General features: G+C 39.4%; 1 protein-coding gene across 3 annotated transcripts in view; it reads right to left on the bottom strand.

Annotated features, from left to right (window-relative positions):
- Positions 1-2,352: 2,352 nt before the first annotated feature.
- ZNF582 (zinc finger protein 582) overlaps positions 2,353-17,812 on the bottom strand; it is a 37,183-nt gene continuing 21,723 nt past the window's right edge. Inside the window, exons 5-6 of one of the 3 annotated variants that reach the window (XM_082436556.1) lie at positions 16,363-16,656; positions 2,353-2,656 (exon numbers count right to left, since the gene is read on the bottom strand). In XM_082436556.1, the coding sequence (XP_082292682.1) occupies positions 2,622-2,656; positions 16,363-16,656 (329 nt within the window). In that variant the 3' untranslated portion in view covers positions 2,353-2,621. Of the gene's footprint in view, positions 2,657-14,236; positions 16,657-17,812 lie in introns of those variants that run through there. The other 2 variants (XM_082436558.1, XM_082436555.1) reach the window with 2 other exon arrangements.

Here is a 17,812-nt window from a genome sequence, read left to right on the forward strand (position 1 = left end):
TGAGCCCGTTCTGATATAAACAACTGAGTAGATAAGTGGAGAAGAGACCGCTTTTCTTTACAGCGCACCAATTAATAAACATATAAGGAGTAAGAGAAAGAAAAATTCAATATTAGGTAAGCATAACAGTAATCACTGTTGCAGGTGAGAATGGATGATGAAATTAATGGGCAAAAATATGTTGAGAAACAGGATATTTGCTGCAGTCTCAGAGTACCTCCTCTCAGGATACTTACTAATTACAAGGACTAAAATAATTTTACAATGGAGAAACTTGTCAGACATCACCTCAACCGTGTTATCAAAGTAATAGCCCCCAGCTGACATGGTGTAGTCTGTGATAAGATGCACTTAGGAGGGCACATCACTTCTGTGGTCTTCATTTCCAAACTGAAAACTTCAATATAATCATGAAAAAACATCAACCATACCCAAGTTGAAGGTCGTTCTATAAAATAAGTGACCTAGGATCCTCAAAAAGTTTCAAGGTCTTGAAACACAAAGAATAACTAAGGCATTGTCATAAAATTGGGGGAAACTAAGAAAACCTGACAATGTAATAAATGCAATGTGGATTGGATCCTGAAACAAAAAAAACTACATGAGTGGGAAAGCTGGTCAAATTAGAAAAAGGCCAGTTGACGAGTTAATAGTATCTTGATTTTTTTAAATTAAAGTATACTTGATTTACAATATCGTGTCAGTTTTGTAATAGCAGTGGGTCAGGCAAAAGCTATAGCAGCCCCGCTCAGCCATTGGTCAGTGCAGCAGTGGGCCCCTCCCCCAAGCAAGCGACTGTTAGCAACTGTCAACCACTGACCTGTTAGTGGTCCTGCTCAGCCATTGGTTGGTGCCACAGTGGGCCCTTCCCCCCCCCTTCTGTATAAAAGAAGCCTGAATTCGGACTGAGGGAAGATGGGTTTTTTTTGAGGCGCTAGTCTGCTATCTTCTCAGTCTGCTAGCTTTCCGATTAAAATCATTCCCTGTTCTAACAACTCCTCTCCCGATTTATTGGCCTGTCGGGCAGTGAGCAGAACGAAGTTGGGCTCAGTAACACTTTCAGGTATACAGCACAGTGATTCAGTTTTATTTATATATACATTTTCAAATTCTTTTCCCTTATAGGTTATTACAAAATATAACTCTTGCTTGACTGCTTTTCCTTTGTTTCTGCATTCCCTCCGTTCTCTAATAAGTAACTGTGCCTGCTCCTTGGGATTCTGGGAAGGCCTAGGAAACTAAAGCCTTTATTTCTACAAACAAGAAATGGGGTACAGGGAGGGGCTTTTGTACCAGGTAAGGCCCCACAGGGTCCTGCTGGATTTCAACCTCAGCCAGTGTCTCTGCATCAGGCAAACAAACCTGGTTTGGTAACACCATTTTATACATGAGCAAACCGAAACTCTGAAAAATTAAACGATTAGCAAAAAGTCACACAGCCTTTCTAGAGCTCAGAAAAGTCAACAAAACACTCCCAGAGTTGCGTGAGGCAAATCCCATAACCGCAGGGAGAAACAACTTTGCAGAAGAAGTCCACCAGACATATCCATGATGACACACCGACCCACGTGTCTCCAGCGATCACCCCCACCCGGCACTCTCAGAAGGCCCCTCCCCCTCCACCGCCCAGGAAGCCTTACCAGGTAACGCAAAACGCTTCCGCCGTTCCAGAAATCCCCACCAACTACTCTATGCGCCTGCGCAGCCTTCCCTCATCCGGCCCCCGCGGGCACAAAGCCACGCCCCCAGGGACGACGGCGCGCATGCATGTCTGTCACTCGCGGATGCCTTCACTCTTCCAGAGACCTAGTGCGCTGAGGCCCAGAAATTCCGCCCCCTAGGGGGCCAGGATCCCACTGCATTCTTGTCTCCTGGAGCACGGAGGTGAGACTGCGCATGCGCACACGGAGGCTTCGCCCACTCCCAGGAGCCACCGCGGCGCGCGGGCGGCGTCGGGAGACGGGCACCTCCGGTCGCGCAGGCATGTGGGGCGCTTCGGGTGCGTTCGTGGAAACTCCTTCGTTCCTGGAAGCTCCTCCATTCTTGGACTGTTTTCCTCTTGCTACACAGGCCAGCGGGGCAGTCTCAGGGTAGGGTCGCATGGGGCGGGGCGGCCGCGGCTCGGAACCGCTCCGGGGAGGGGTGGCCCGGGAGCTGGGCGCCGGGCGGACCGGGCGTCCGGGTCTGTGGGTTGGGAGGCCGCCCGAGTGGGAGAGTCGAAAGTAGTGCGTGCGGGCGTTATCAGTATGTTGGTGTTTATGAAAAAAACTGTGTGTGTGTGTGTGTGTGTGTGTGTGTGTGTGTGTGTATGTGTATGCATGCGTACGGAGAGTATTGTTAAAGTCATTATCGTTATTTGTATTAACTTTTATTAATTCCATCCCCAAGTAGGCGACTGAGGCATTATTGAAAAAGGCTCGTTACATACTTGGGAACCCGTACTGCTCACTAAACAAAGTTGTATTTTGACAGTGAGATCTTTCTTGGAGTTCAAAAATGGGTAGAAGTAGGTTCGAGATTCTGGTCTCTTTAAGTTTACTTTCTCCTCAGCTCAGCATTCCCAGTCTTGCGGGAGAGGGAAGGAAATGTCACGTCCTGGGACCCGCAGGAGTTCTTGGTTCTTAGGCCTGACCACCAAGTGAGGATCCTTGGCTTCCTGCAGGAAAGAATAAACAGTGAGCCAAAGAAAAGGGAACGTGAGATTATTCAGAGATTTACACACTGGGAAGGCAGAATGCTTACCATCTGGGAAAGTGAGAGCGGGCCCCAGGGCATGGGGTTGTTGTTTTTTATGGACTGAATAATTTTACATGCTGATGAGTGGGAGGAATAGTCTTGTTATTTTGGGGAAAAGTGGGGATTTCCCAGGAATTGGGCCACTGCCCACTGTTTGGCCTTTTATAGTTTGCCTTGGAACTGTCATGGCATTAGGGGGAGTGATTTTTCAGTAGTATAACGAAGGTATAATGGGCTAGTGGTTAATGACAGGACTGTTGTGGAACCACCTTGGTTTCAGCCGGTTCCAGCTGGTTTTTATCTGTCCTAGCAGCTGCACCACTTCTTCATTTATCTAGCGGCTGTGTCCTGCCCCTTTCCCTGCTGTCTCACCAGGACTCTGTGCTTCCTCTGAGAGAGACCCACCAACGTGGACATTAGAAGTAAGGTTTTGTTTTATCTCAGTTAACTGCAACATCATGTTTCTTAAGTTCTGGAAACATCTAGCCTCTCCTGTTATAAAACAAAATTCAACCTAGTAAGTTTTTTTAAACATCTTTATCGGAGTATAATTGCTTTACAATGGTGTGTTAGTTTCTGCTTTATAACAAAGTGAATCAGTTATACATATACATATATCCCCATATCTTTTCCTTCTTGTGTCTCCCTCCCTCCCACCCGACCTAGTAAATTTTAATTGGCTTTATTCAACAATTCATGAATCGGGCTGCATCCCATCAAACAACTAGAAGGGCACGCTAGGGAGTGGTATAAAATGGAATGATTTTAGAGAAAGGAGGGTGGGGCAAGGAAGTCGTTAGCCAAGAAAGAGAGAGAGAGAGAAACAAAGAAGAAAGAAGGATTGATTGATTGATTGATTGATTGTTTGGGGCCAAGATCTTTTGGTGGGGAAGGAAATGCAAATGTTTTACCATGCAGATTGCCTTTTCTGTCGGGGAGGAACCTGTGTGACATTACCTCATTGTTGATGACCAGAAAATTCCAAACTGGTTGATTAAGATTACGTTTTTGCGGGGACTTCCCTGGCAGTCCGCTGGTTAAGAATCCGCCTTCCAATGCACGGGATGTGGGTTCAGTTCCTGGTCAGGGAACTAAGATTCCACATGCTGCGGGGCAGTTAAGCCCGAGCGCCCGCATGCTGCAATGAAAGATCCCATGTGCCCCAACTAAGACCCGATGCAGCCAAAAAAGAAAAAGAAAGATTACGTTTTTGGGGGAAAGACTGAAACTAATTAAGTTAGGTATTAGGTCTAGGTTAGGTATTTTGGGCTTTAGCACAAGTGATGCCATTTTGGGCCTGTGGTGTTTCTTTTTAACGGGCCTCGTGAAACTTGCTTGGGCTATAGAGGCTGACACAGGGGCAAGGTCCAGGCCCTTTCATTCCATCAGGAGATGAGACTCTAGGTGTCCTCTTTCTCAGTGTCCCTTTCCTGTACTTTAAATGTTCATTTTTCATTCAGTGAATTAGTCTGAATGTCTACTGTGACCAGTCTTCTTCTAAGCACCTTTGGGGTCAAAAATATGTTTCCTGGAGACTCTTCATCTTCTTGAAGTAGAAGTGAATTCTCAGTCGTCTTTGACCTTCTTCTCAGCCTTGGGATTGAGAGGAAGTAAGGTAGAAAATACTTTTGGTTGCTTCAGTCCTGGTAATGGCATAGCCTGCCTTTGGAAAATTTAGGGAATAGGAATGTGATTGGTGTCTTGAGCACGGAGGTCCACTTTTTCAGGATGAGGACATTTACTACGGCACTATAAAAGATGAAGTGTGGGATCGTGGGATCCTGTTTGAGGTTGATAGCTTAAGCAGGAGACAGGCTTCATCTTGTGGAAATACCTCACCAGCTTTGTGTAAATGAGGAGCAAGACAATAAGCCCCAAAGAAGATTGGTGAGCTAGCTCTGTTTCCTGGTGGAGGGCTCTGTGCAAGGTGGTTTCATGTGCTCTGAATTTCTATGTGGTACAAGCAGGTTTGATTCTTTCCCCTCTGAATGTTGATAGCAAGCCATTTTTATTTTGTAAAACAGATTTTTTTCTTTTCAAAGAGGAAACTCCTATTTCCTTTCTTTTAGGAAAAGAAGCAGTATTTTCTCTACATATGCTATTGAGTCATATTATTCATGAAGTTACTAAATTGTATTTAAAGAGAAAACTATAAAACTATTTCAACAGTCTTTTATATATATGTAAATATATATGTATATACATACATATACACACATACCATACAGAAAAAAATTTTTTTTACCATTTTATTCTTGTTTCTTTCTGCATTTTATTTTAACCACGTGAAATATTTATGCCTAAGGCTTTTTTAACCAATACACCTTATCCCTTTCATTCCATGCTATTCTTACTCTCTTGATATTTTTGTATGTTATTGTTGTAATCGAAATACAACTTACAAATAATAAAACACAGGTATTAACTGCAGTTTCACTATTGAGTATAGCCCTGTAACCACCACTAAAATCAAGACAGATTTCCATCACTTCTGAAAGTTCCTTCATGCCTGTTTTCCTACCCTCACTCTCAGAGGAAATCGCTTTCTTGTTTTTATGGCAATAGATTTGTTTGCCCCCCCCGCCCTTTTTTTTCTTTCTTTTAACTTCATATAAATGGAACCAAGCAGTGTGTATGTTTGGTGTGTCTGGCTTCATTCATTCAGCGTATGTTTTTTGAGATACCTTGATGATGTCTATTAGTTTAGTTTTTACTGAGTAGTATTCTGTTGTGTTAATATACTACAATCTGTTTATGTGTATTCCTGTTGATAAACATTTGGAATGTTTCTGGATTTGGGGGCTATTATGAATAAAACTATGAATATTCTTATACATGCCTTTTGTGATACTTCAGAAGATGTAGTAGTTATGGAAAAAATACTGGGATCTGAAGAGTATCAAGAAAAGTTGTTCATTAAAATAGTATAGTTTGTCTAATCGATGGTGATAGGACTCAGGATAGTGAGAGGTGCTAGTGTCTAGAAGGGGGATACAAGGAAACTTGGAGGTACTGGTACTGCTCTATTTCTTGATCAGGGTTCTCCTTACGTGGGTGTATTGTGAAAACTCACATACACTTAATGTTTTGTGACCCTTTGGTGTACATTTACATTAAACAAAAATCTCTAAAAATAGGGCACTCACTCACTCACTCATAATGAAGATTTCTTAAACCCCACATTTAAATGAGAAAAGAAAAACTGTTTATTTTTTTCTACGGGATAATAAGTGCATCCATAGCACACTTTTAATTGTCATTTTTTAAAAAAGTGTTGTGTGGTTATTGTTGAGGGTTAGGAAATAAGTGTCATCTGTAATTATACAACTCAGAACCACTTTTCATATTTCATAAAAAATGAAAATATTTGATGTTTTTATATTCACAGTTCTCTTTTACATTGTCTCTTTGTATGTGTAAGTTTGTGAACTGCTGTTCTTTACATAGATGCATAGGTTTTTGATGACAAAGTTGTTTAACAATAATTTAATGGTTGCAAACTCAAAATTTACTAAAAACCATGGATTTATATACTTTAAAATGAGTTTTCTGGTTTTCACAGTATACCCCAGTGAAGCTATTAAAAATAAATAACATTTGGTAAAAGGTAAAAGTGTTAATGTATTTCTGCTACCATGGGGGTACCTTGGTGTTCATCAAGTTAACACAACAGAAGAAAGCAGTTTATGTGTTGCAGCTAAACTTTGCTTATCACTGCGGTGCAGAGATCATTCCATGTTCAACAATAACTTTCAGTGGCCTTATGTACTGTTGGTACAAACATGGTGCAGACAAGGTGTATGTGGAAAGGACAGACAGACACAGCACAGGGAAATCATAGTGGTTGAAATCACCGTGAATCATAGTTGTGTTAGGATTCAGTGAAGTCTCGGGTTATTGGAAAGGGAAACTAGCCATGAGCTAGGCAACCTCAGTCCATCCCCTTACTCATTTCCCATAAGTAGCTAAGATGAAACCTGACTAATTGCACCTGTTGCAGGCCCTGATGGAGGCGGGCAGGGTGAAGTAATAACACATCTGCTGAAGATTTCAGAGGCAGGTTGTTTCTAACTTTTATTGCTACATAACAAACGACCTAAAAGGCAGTAGCTAGAACAAGAACCATTTTGTTATTTCCCATGATTCTGTGGATGAGGAATTTGAACTCGGTAGGATGGGAATGATTTGTTTCTGTTCCCAGTAATGCCTGCTGGGGCTGGAACACCTAAGATGGCCTCTTCATTCACATGTGTTATACTTAACCCCAGAATAGCTGGGATCCTTTGTCTCAGGCTCTATTTTTGCTGCCAGCTGGGTTCCTTGGCTTTATTCCATGTGGTCTCAGAACCTGTCCCTCTTCCCTTGGCCTTTTCAGATGGCCTTTCCAGTGTGATGACTGGACTTCTTGCCCTGGGCTTCCACGAGGGCAAAACAGAAGATGCCAAGTCTTCTTACACTTTTGGCCTGGAGCTGGCACAGTGTCACTTCTGTCATATTCTGTTGATTAAAGCCTCCAACCCAGATTCAAGGAAGAGGGACTGTATTTCATTTTCGTAAAAAAGTCTATTATCCTGATATTCATCCTGAAGGTCCACTAAAAGGAATCTACTTTAGGTTAAAGTAGAGTTGATCATGAGTGACTTCCAGCAAAGTCAGGGTGTGCTCATGTGATGCATATGTAGGATTCTAGAAACAACTGTGATAAGCATTGGATTCTTTTTATTCATCCTGTTTATCTTGAACTTTTTCCTTATCATTAAGTATTTTGCTACACCAAATTTTTAAGAAACAGGTAGTATTTCACAGTATTGCTTTAGCTAAGCTGCTGTTGAGACACAGAGTCCTGAATTAGTTCCTTTACATGCCTCCCAGCTTCCAATCCATTACCTGGGCTCTTTTAAGAAATTGTCATTTCAGGGATCAGAGACATTCAAAGATGTGGCCATTGGCTTCTCCAAGGAAGAATGGGGATTCCTGAATCCCGCACTGAGAGCTTTGTGCATAACTCTGGTGCTGGAGAATTATCAGAATTTGGTCTGGCTGGGAAGTACATCCAGCCCTTAATTCAGCATGTGATCGTGGGTGCGTCTTCTGTTTCTATTGAGAATCTTTGGTGAGGCTCTGAATTTCCATGAATTGTGCAAATTGGAATGAGCAGCTTCCTTTATCCCATCTGCCAAATATTCTTCTAAACTTTTTTTGTTGTTTTATCAGGCCTCTGTTCTGATTACAGTGTGGCCATGTCAAAATACTTGAGCAACCACAACATGGCCACTTCTTTATGCTTATTTTCACAGGCCTTTCTATTTCTAAGTCTGATATAATTTCACTATTGGAGCATGGGAAATTGCCCTGGATAATAGGGAAGGAAGAGATAAGACTCCCATTGCCAGGTGGCTAAGAGGAGCCAAGTATGGGTAAGCCATGCATATCATAGGCCATCTGGTTCTAGAGGGCATAGCACCTTTAAGATGTGAAAGATGCTCCCTTCAAATGTTTCAGACACATGTAGAAATTGAGGCTTCTCTAATTTGACTTCCTGTCGGGACACTGATCATCTGCTGTGATCACCCGGCATTTACATTGACTTGTATAAATGCCTGCAGCCGCAGACACACCTGTAGGTTTGTCTTTCCTCCTTATCTGTGGCAAGGTTCTTTCAAATTCTTGATCCTGATTCTCACCAGCACATCCTTCTTTTTACATTTGGTCTTATATAAGGCTCTGTGGTTTTACAAAACACTATTCTTGGATACTGCTGTTTCTTTCTTGTAAAATGACCTATCTATTTGATTGTGTGAATGGATGTATTTGTTGAGCATTTATTCACTAACTTTTTTTTAAAGAAATTTATTGAAGTATAGTCGATTTACAAAGTTGTGTTAATTTCTGCTGTAGACCAAAGTGATACAGTGATAAATATATATATATATATACTCTTTTTCATATTCCTTTTCCTTATGGTTTATCCCAGGATATTGAATATGTTCCCTGTGCTATATGTAGGCTCTTGTAGTTTATCCATTCTATAGATAATAGTTTGCATCTGCTAATCCCAAACTCCCAATCCTTCCCTCCCCAACTCCCCCTCAGCAACTACAAGTCTGTTCTCTATGTCTGTGAGTCTGTTTCTGTTTCATAGATAAGTTCATTTGTGTCATATTTTAGATTCCACATATAAGTGATATCATATGGTATTTATCTTTCTCTTTCTGACTTACTTCACTTAGTATGGTCATCTCTAGGTCCATCCATGTTGCTGCAAATGGCATTATTTCATTCTTTTTATGGCTAAGTAGTATTCCATTGTATATATGTACCACATCTTCTTTATCCATTCATCTGTTGATGGACATTTAGGTTGTTTCCATGTCTTGGCTTTTGTAAATAGCTAACTTTTCTTTTTTTTTTAAACTGGCCATGTGTTTTCGGCCCCCAAGATCACCCTGCCTAATGATCCACTAGGCATAGTCACAGGACTTTGCATATAGTTGTATTCATGGCTGTGAAGTTAGGGAATAGTCAATAAAAACACCCACATTTCTGTTACCAGTTGCATATTTAGGGGTCCCCAGGATCACCTTCAGGTTTGATACTTCACTAGAAGGACTCACAGAACTTACTAAAAGCTTTTATACTCATGGTTACAGTTTATTAGAGTGAAAGGATACATATTAAAATCAGCCAAGGGAAGAGACCCATGAGGCAGAGTCCAAGACGGTTCTAGATGCAGAGCTTCTATTTGTTCTCTGACAGTGCAGTCGTGGACAGTGTAAACTCCTCCCAGCAATGATGTATAACAGTATTCTCAGAGTATGGCCAGCCAAGGAAGCCCTCCTAACTCTAGTTGTCCATTCTTTACTGGGGCTCTGTCACACAGTCATGGTGGGTTGCTTATGTGGCCCACCTCACTCTCTAGTCCCTCTGGAGATCACACTGATACTGTGATACAGATCCCCACCATAAGTCACATTGTTTGACTGTCTGGTGTGGTCCATGTTCCCTACAGTAAATAGATACTTTTATCAGGCAGGACATTCCAAAGTGTCAGAGATTACCTCCCAGGAGCCGAGGGCAAAGGCTAGATCTCTCTTTGGGAAACATTAAATTCCTTAGGACACTACAGCTAAGATTTATTTTAGCAAAATGATATAAAGCAAAATCAGCAAAGGGAAAAGGCTCATGGGGCAAAGTCTGGAGGAAACCGTGTGCAAGCTTCCAAGAGTCCTCTCCCAGTGGAGTCACACAGGATGTGCTTAATTCTTCTAGCCGAAATTGGTGACTAGTGTGAGATGTTTTCTCCTGGACAACATTAGAGACTCCGTGTCTAGGGATTTCACTGGAGGCTGGTCGCGAGGTACCCTCTGCGTAGTACATGCTAGAATTCCAGACTTTTGGAAGACGGCGTTCAGCATAAGCTACATTGTTTGCACAAATAATTTAGGCACAGTAAGCCACTCATATTAGTTCTAAGAATGGCAGGAACCCTCCCGAAATCCAAGTTCCTAGAGACCAGTCAGGGCCCACCTTGCAAGCAGGCCTTTCTAAGGACAGCATTCTCAGGTCTGCCTATGCTAATTATTTTCTGAGTTTGTTTAAAAGTTTAGAAATTTGGAATTATTTTACATTTGAATTGGTGGAGGGGGGATTAAGACTTGTTTCCATAAACCTTGTGCAAAGTAGGAACTATAATTAGAAGGATCAAAATTGATGTGTGAGAGTGAATATAGTTTTAGTTTCAAAATTTGGTGATCTTTAAGTTGATAGAAAGCGAGGAAATGGAGCACATTTGTGATGTATTTATTGAGGAATCACTGGGATTGAAGTATAGCTTGAACTGTAAGTTGGAAATGTATAACTGGGTCTTAGTAGATGAAACTCAAGATCAGAGATGTATGTGTATAAATGCACATCTCTGATCTTGAGTTTCATCTACTAAAGGTCTTTGTTGTGGTGACAGAGCCTTAGGAGTGGAAGAAATGGATTCTCTATGGATAGCAGAGAAGGATTGATTAGTTGGTAGTAGAGAAACGAGAAAGTCCTGTGTTATAGTTCCAAGGCCTGCTATGGGAAGAGATGAATTTAGACACCTAGCTCACCTGATACCAGATCTGCTGGCACCTTGATCTTGGACTTCCCAGACTCCAGAACTATGAGAAATAAATGTAAGCCACCCAGTAATGGTATTTTGTTTTAGTGAGTCCAGCTGACTAAGACATCTATCTACAAAAAACCTACAGCAGACATCATATTTATGGATGCTTTTCTTCTAAGATCAAGAAAAAGACAAGGAAGTCTGTTCTCACTGTTTGTATTAAACATTGTCCTGGAGGTTTTAACCAGTGCAATAAGGCAAGAAAAAGAAGCAAAAGGCAGACTAGAAAGAAAGCAGTAAAACTGTATTTGTGGGTTACATGATTACATAGAAAGTCCTATGGATTATACAAACAATTGCTTTAAAAATAAATGTTGGGGTTTCCCTGGTGGCGCGGTGGTTGAGAATCTGCCCGCTAATTCAGGGAACACGGGTTCGAGCCCTGGTCTGGGAAGATCCCACATGCCGCAGAGCAACTGGGCCCGTGAGCCACAACTACTGAGCCTGTGCGTCTGGAGCCTGTGCCCCACAACGGGAGGGGCCGCGACAGTGAAAGGCCCGTGCACCGCGATGAAGAGTGGCCCCCGCTTGCCGCAACTAGAGAAAGCCCTCACACGTAATGAAGACCCAACACAGCCAAAACAAACAAATAAATAAATAGCTATTAAAAAAATAATAAAAAAATAAATGTTTATCAAGGTTGCAGAATATAAGATCAATATATAAAAACCAATTACATTTCTATATACTAGCATTAAAAATCAGAGATTGAAATTAAAATACTTATTAAAATAGCACCAAAAATGAAATACTTAAAAGACCTGTACACTAAAGACTACAAAACACACTTGAGAGAAATGTTGAAGAAATACAGAGATATATTTATGCATTGGAAATGCCAATATTGTTAAAACATCAGTTCTCCCAGAATTCATTTGTAGATTCAACAACATCTCAATCAAAATCCCTGTAGCCTTTTTAATAGAAATCAACAATCTGATTCTACCATTCATATGGAAATGCAAAAGTTGAATAGTCAAAGCAGTTTTTAAGTGTTTTTTTTTAAATTTATTTTCTGGCTGCGTTGGGTCTTCATTGCTGCGCGTGGGCTTTCTCTAGTTGCAGCGAGCAGGGGCTACTCTTTGTTGCGGTGCGCGGGCTTCTCATTGTGGTGGCTTTTCTTGTTGTGGCACACGGGCTTCAGTAGTTGCAGTGCGTGGTCTCAGTAATTGTGGCATGGAAGCTCTAGGGTCCACAGGCTTCAGTAGTTGTGGCACACAGGCTTAGTTGCTCTGTGGCATGTGGGATCTTCCCAGATCAGGGATCAAACCTGTGTCCCCTGCATTGGCAGGCAGATTCTTAACCACTGCACCACCAGGGAAGTCCCAAAGCAATTCTGAAAAAGAGTCAAGTTGGAGGGCTTACATTACCTGACTTCAGGACTCATAAAGCTACAGTCATCAAGAGAGTATTGGCATAAAGACAGAAAAAGGTTAATGGAACAAACTAGAGTCCAGAAATAAACCTGTACATATATGGCCAATTGATTTTTTTTGAAAAAGAAGCAAAGGCAATCCAGTGGAGAATGGAAAGTGTTTTATCAATTGACGCTGGAACAACTGGATATCTATATGCAAAAAAAAAAAAAACAACCAACTTTGATCCATCTCTTGCAGTGTATACAAAAATTGACTCAAAAATATGATAGAGCTAAATGTAAAACCTAAAACTACAAAACTTTTAGGAGAAAATATTTGTGGCTTTAGGTTAGGCAAAGATTTCTTTTGATATTGCACCAAAAACAATTCTTAAAAAATAAAAATGATAAATAATGACCTCATCAAAAATTAAGAATTTCTACTCCTCAGAACATACTCCTAAGATGAGAAGATAACAGCCTAGAAAACATTTGCATTTCACAAATGTGAAAAGGGATTTGATCTGGAATATATAAAGAGCACTCAAAGCTCAAAAGCAAGCAAACAAACCAACTTTAAATGGGCCACAGATTTGAACAGATATTTCATTAAAGATTAACTGATGGCAAATAAATACATGAAAACATGTTCAGTGTTAGTCATTAGGGAAATGCAGATTAAAACCACAGTGAGATACCACCATGCATATTAGCATACATAAAATAAAAGGAATGTCCATATACCAACATTATGATATGGAATAAATGTTGGAAAGGATATTGTTTGTAGGCATGTCAAGGTATATGTTAATATAAAAATATACTTGGAATAATCTCAGTGTATTAGAAATATCTTTCACATAATTATACAAGATTATATATGCAATCGACTGATTTTATTATAGCCACTTAAACATTCTGTTGGTATAGTGAAGAACAGTTGTCACAGATAAGAATAACTGAAACAGTAATAACTGATTGCTGTAATGACTTCATTCTGATCTTGTCAATTATTTATCCTAAAACCTAACAAAAGTTGGAAATAGAGAATATTGCTTTCTCTCTGTTTAGAAATTTTCACAGAATATATATGGTTGGAAGACTAAAGCAAAAAGAAGAAAAATTATGTTGATGTCATTCACAATGTAACAGAGGAATTTAAGAAGCATATATTTCAAGGACTATTAACATAATTTCCTACAAAACAAAAACAAAATAATACATTTTAGGACTGCAAGCAGTTCTTTCAAGCTTCATGCTTAAAGATTTCAGAGATGCTTAAATACAAACTTTAAAAATAAAGCAAAACACTGATATTATGAAATTTTCCTTTTTATACTTGACTGAAGGAAACCTCAAAAGTAATGTTGTCATTTGGATATAGAGGAAGACATAGTTAGAACTGGTCTTCTTGAGACATAGGTTAAACTTGCTTAGCTAAAGTTTTGTTCAGTTCTCTTCCAAGGACAGCCTTTACAAACATTTGTATAAGTTATGTAAAAATTCAGAAATGTAGCTTTCTACTCATTTTTTTAAATTTCCATTTTAAAGAAAGCTGAGTAAAAGAAGACATTCCACATTTTCTAAAGAAAATGCATATGTTCAGGTGATTCTAAGTTCTTATTTTTTGTGGTTAATAATTATTTTTAAGTATCACATTCTGATTCTACCTATGTCATCATACCATTCTTCAATGCAAGGATCAAGTAATTTTTAAATATTTTCCTTTTAGTTAATCTGTGTAAACTGTGGAAGAATAATCAAACTTGGAAATAGATATGTTCTTCTAAATTCCGGAAAAAATCTTCTAGTTTAAAAAATACTAATGAATATACTACTGGTTTAAAAATATTTCCATTTTAAAGAGAAAAAACTAAGATGTATTAATATGCTAGTTCTTAAGACTTTTTAAATTTAAATTCACAATTAACATGTAGAAAAGTACCTGGCTCTCATAGGTACTCAACATTTTTTTGTAATTTGGGAGGTTGAGGACATCTGCAAATCTTGGTGTCTGTTTATATATTGAAATTATGCAAGATTCAGAAAAGGAGCTGATGAATCTGCATGTTTTCAAACTTGGAAATTTGTATCATAGATATTTTCTATACACTTATAGTTTGGTAAATCTTTGCTCTTAACAATTGATAATATTAGTTAAAAAAAACACTTAAGTGGATTCCCTATAAAATCTGTCCTTTTCTAATATTCAGTCAACTCTGGAAAACTTAGTTTTTTCTTTATAGGAAGTGAAGTATATATAAATTTGAAATTTATTGGTATCAAAAATGTAAAGCATTCAACCTTATTTTTGAATACTCTTTATGTGTGTTATTACATCCTCGTTTTTAACAATACTGTAGCATACTTTTACGAAATTTATAGGTGCTTATATTTTCTTTCTAAAGAAAAGGCTTCAAGGTTAATAAAACCTACTTCTCTGTTTAAATTTCAATTAATTTTTTTTCTTAATTCTGTCTGTTGGTGAGTTATGTTCATTTTCTACCTTTTCGAGGTCTCTGGTTCACTTATTATTTACATTGTTTGTAGTTTTCTTATCTATAAATGCATTTAAAGTAACTTTGAGTATAGATATGGTCACATCCCACGGGTTTTGTTTTATACTGCTCATTCACTTCATCGTGCTCTCATTGTTTCACTGAAGGAGAAAATAGGTAGTATGTAACATAAATATTTTGTTAACGTCTAATTTATTACATTTTTACCTGAGCTATAGCCCTATGTGATTTGTTACAAACTTCTCCACACCTTCCTCAACTTGATAGTTAAATGTTTAACTGTTGTTTTTAAATGTGTGGTGTTTTATTCACTGTGTATTTTCTGATGCACAATAAATGATGAATGGGGATTTTTTTTAAACTTACATTCTTCAAATATGAATTTTCTGATTAAAAGAGACTTATGGCTAAAGAATTTCCCACATACCTGACATTCACGGGATTACTTTCTCTTTTGCTTTCTTTTATGTAAGTTAGAATTAGCTTAAACTAAAGGGTTTCCAAAATTTCTCTACTTTGATGGTTGCTAGCCAGCATGAATTTTCCAATTACTAATAATTGATAGGTAGTGTTGGGAAGCTTTGCTACATTATCATATTAATATGGTCTTTAATGTTGAATGTGATGGTGATGAATCTGCTGATGAATGTAACATGAGTTGAACCAAAAAGCGTTTCCACATTTCACAAGGTTGTACATAATTAGCTGATGTTCCTTGAGGGATGAGACCAGTGAAGTCTTTGCTTCACTTATTTATAGGGATTTTCCATAGCATGAATTCCTTAGAGTTGAGGAAGATGAGAGTGCCCGAAGGCCTTCCCACATTTCTTACATACATTAGGAATGAATTTTCTTATGTCGAGTAAGTTGTGAGCACTGACTAAAGGCTTTCCCACATTCCTTGCATTCATAAGGCTTCTCACCGGTGTGAATTATCTGGTGTTGTTTAAGCTGTGAGCCCTGCCTAAAGTCCTTCCCACATTCATTACATTTATAGGGTTTCTCACCAGTATGAATTCTTTGGTGGTGGTTAAGCTGTGAGCCCTGCCTAAAGGCTTTCCCACAAACCTTACATTTGTAAGGTTTCTTACCAGTATGGATCCTCTGATGTTGAGGAAGATATGAACGATGGCCAAAGGCCTTTCCACATTCATTACATTTATATGGCTTCTCACCAGTATGGATTCTTTGATGTTCATTAAGTTGTGTGATACCTCTAAAGGCCTTTCCACATTCCTTACAGACATAGGGCTTTTCTCCAGTATGAATTCTCTGATGTTTAATAATCAGTGATAAGTAACTGAAAGCTTTTCCACATTCAGTACATTGATAGGGTTTTTCACCAGTATGAGTTCTGTGATGCACGTTAAGTTGTGAGAGCCGAACAAAGGTTTTTCCACAATCCTTACATTCATGGGGTTTCTCACCAGTATGAATTCTCTGATGTCTGGTAAAGAGTGAAACAGAACCAAAGGCCTTTCCACATTCTGTACATTCATAGGGTCTTTCCCCACTATGAGTTCTCTGATGTTGAGGAAGATAGGAACGGCGATGGAAAGCCTTCCCACATTGCTGACATTGATAAGATTTCTCACCAGTATGAATTTTCTGATGACTAAGAAGACATTTCTTCTGCCAAAAACCTTTTCTACATTCATTACACACGTAGGGTCTACTTCCAGGTGGAACGTTATGAAGCAGGTTATGGGATGTTTGCTGTCTCAAAGCAGGTATTTCTTCATGAGTGATTATGACTTGACTGGAACTTCCTTCCTCATTTCTGTGATATGTTTCAAATGTGCCTTCACATTCCCAGTCATCTTGGAAACTGGGGTTCTCAGGATCTTTGTTTATAAATTTTTCCATTTTCTCCCATTGGGATACCCAATCTGAAAAATAATGAAAAAGCAGCGATGCTTTAGTTCCTGGTGTCAGTTAGAGCTTCTTTAGTAGAAATAGTTTTAAACTGAAAATAATGCTTATGAAAAAAGTTAAGTGTTCCATACAGCTCCCAAATGTGACTAAGCAGTTCCTGTTCTCCAAAATCCCCAGAGTTCCTGCTTTAGCAGGAAGGATGCAGCCAATCAGCAATGCATGCCTGAAACATTGATGGGTTACTAGGTGGGCTCTGACCTGAAAGAGCTGCCCCCATGGCTGCAAGGACCAGACACAACCTCATCAGAGCAGCACGCAGGATGAGGTTGGGTGCCCTTGGCCAAGGAGCAGTGCACAAGCCCAAACCGGGAGCAAGAACAAGATAACAGCATATATTGAGAGAGGACATAAGTATGGCTTAAAATGCATCAAGAGATCAAGGAAGAAACAAAAAATCTTAACTGCTGAAAGGAAAACAAACCAAGCAAAGGACACTGACAAAGAACTAAATATAAATTCTAGCAATTGAAAGTACAGTGACTGTAGTTAGTTTTGTCAACTGGCATTCAGTATCCATTCCCACCTCCTAGTTGGCTTTCCTCTACTTAGGCTGGGAAAGTAATTTTCCAGCTCCTGGCACTGAGGACTCTGAAGGGAACTAAGTTTCCACCCTTTAGGTGCACTTGTGTGAAATTCAGATGACAGAAGCAACATTTTCTGCTACTTTGGCTATCAAAAGGTGGTTGCTGGCCTCTTCACTCCAGTTTCGAAGTATGTGTGGCAGCAGTTGTGGTGGTTTCATCGCCTTACTTTCTGATCCCAGATCATAGCTAAGGCAGTGTGCACGTGAAGGTGGTGGTCCTAGTGGCAGCTCCTGCGTCTCTACATCTTAGCTGTGGCTGAGGTAGCACATCTTCCGAAGATTCAGTGTTGCCACGTTCTGGAGGGCATTTCTGGAGAGCCAACTCCTGTAACCCTTCTAACAGTTTTTAAGCACCCATTTCCCATATTTTATATCTTTAAATACTTTCCTAATTTAAAAAAGACATACACATACACAGTCTTAATACTGATCTTAAGAAATTAGGAAAAAAACAAACCAGGATTTCAGGAGAAGATAAGCCAGAGCAACCCTTCCACTAAAAACACATTTAAAAAATAAAACTTACA

This window comes from Balaenoptera physalus (genome assembly GCF_965194825.1).
Source record: "Balaenoptera physalus genome assembly, chromosome: 19".
Classification (NCBI taxonomy): Eukaryota; Metazoa; Chordata; class Mammalia; order Artiodactyla; family Balaenopteridae; genus Balaenoptera; species Balaenoptera physalus.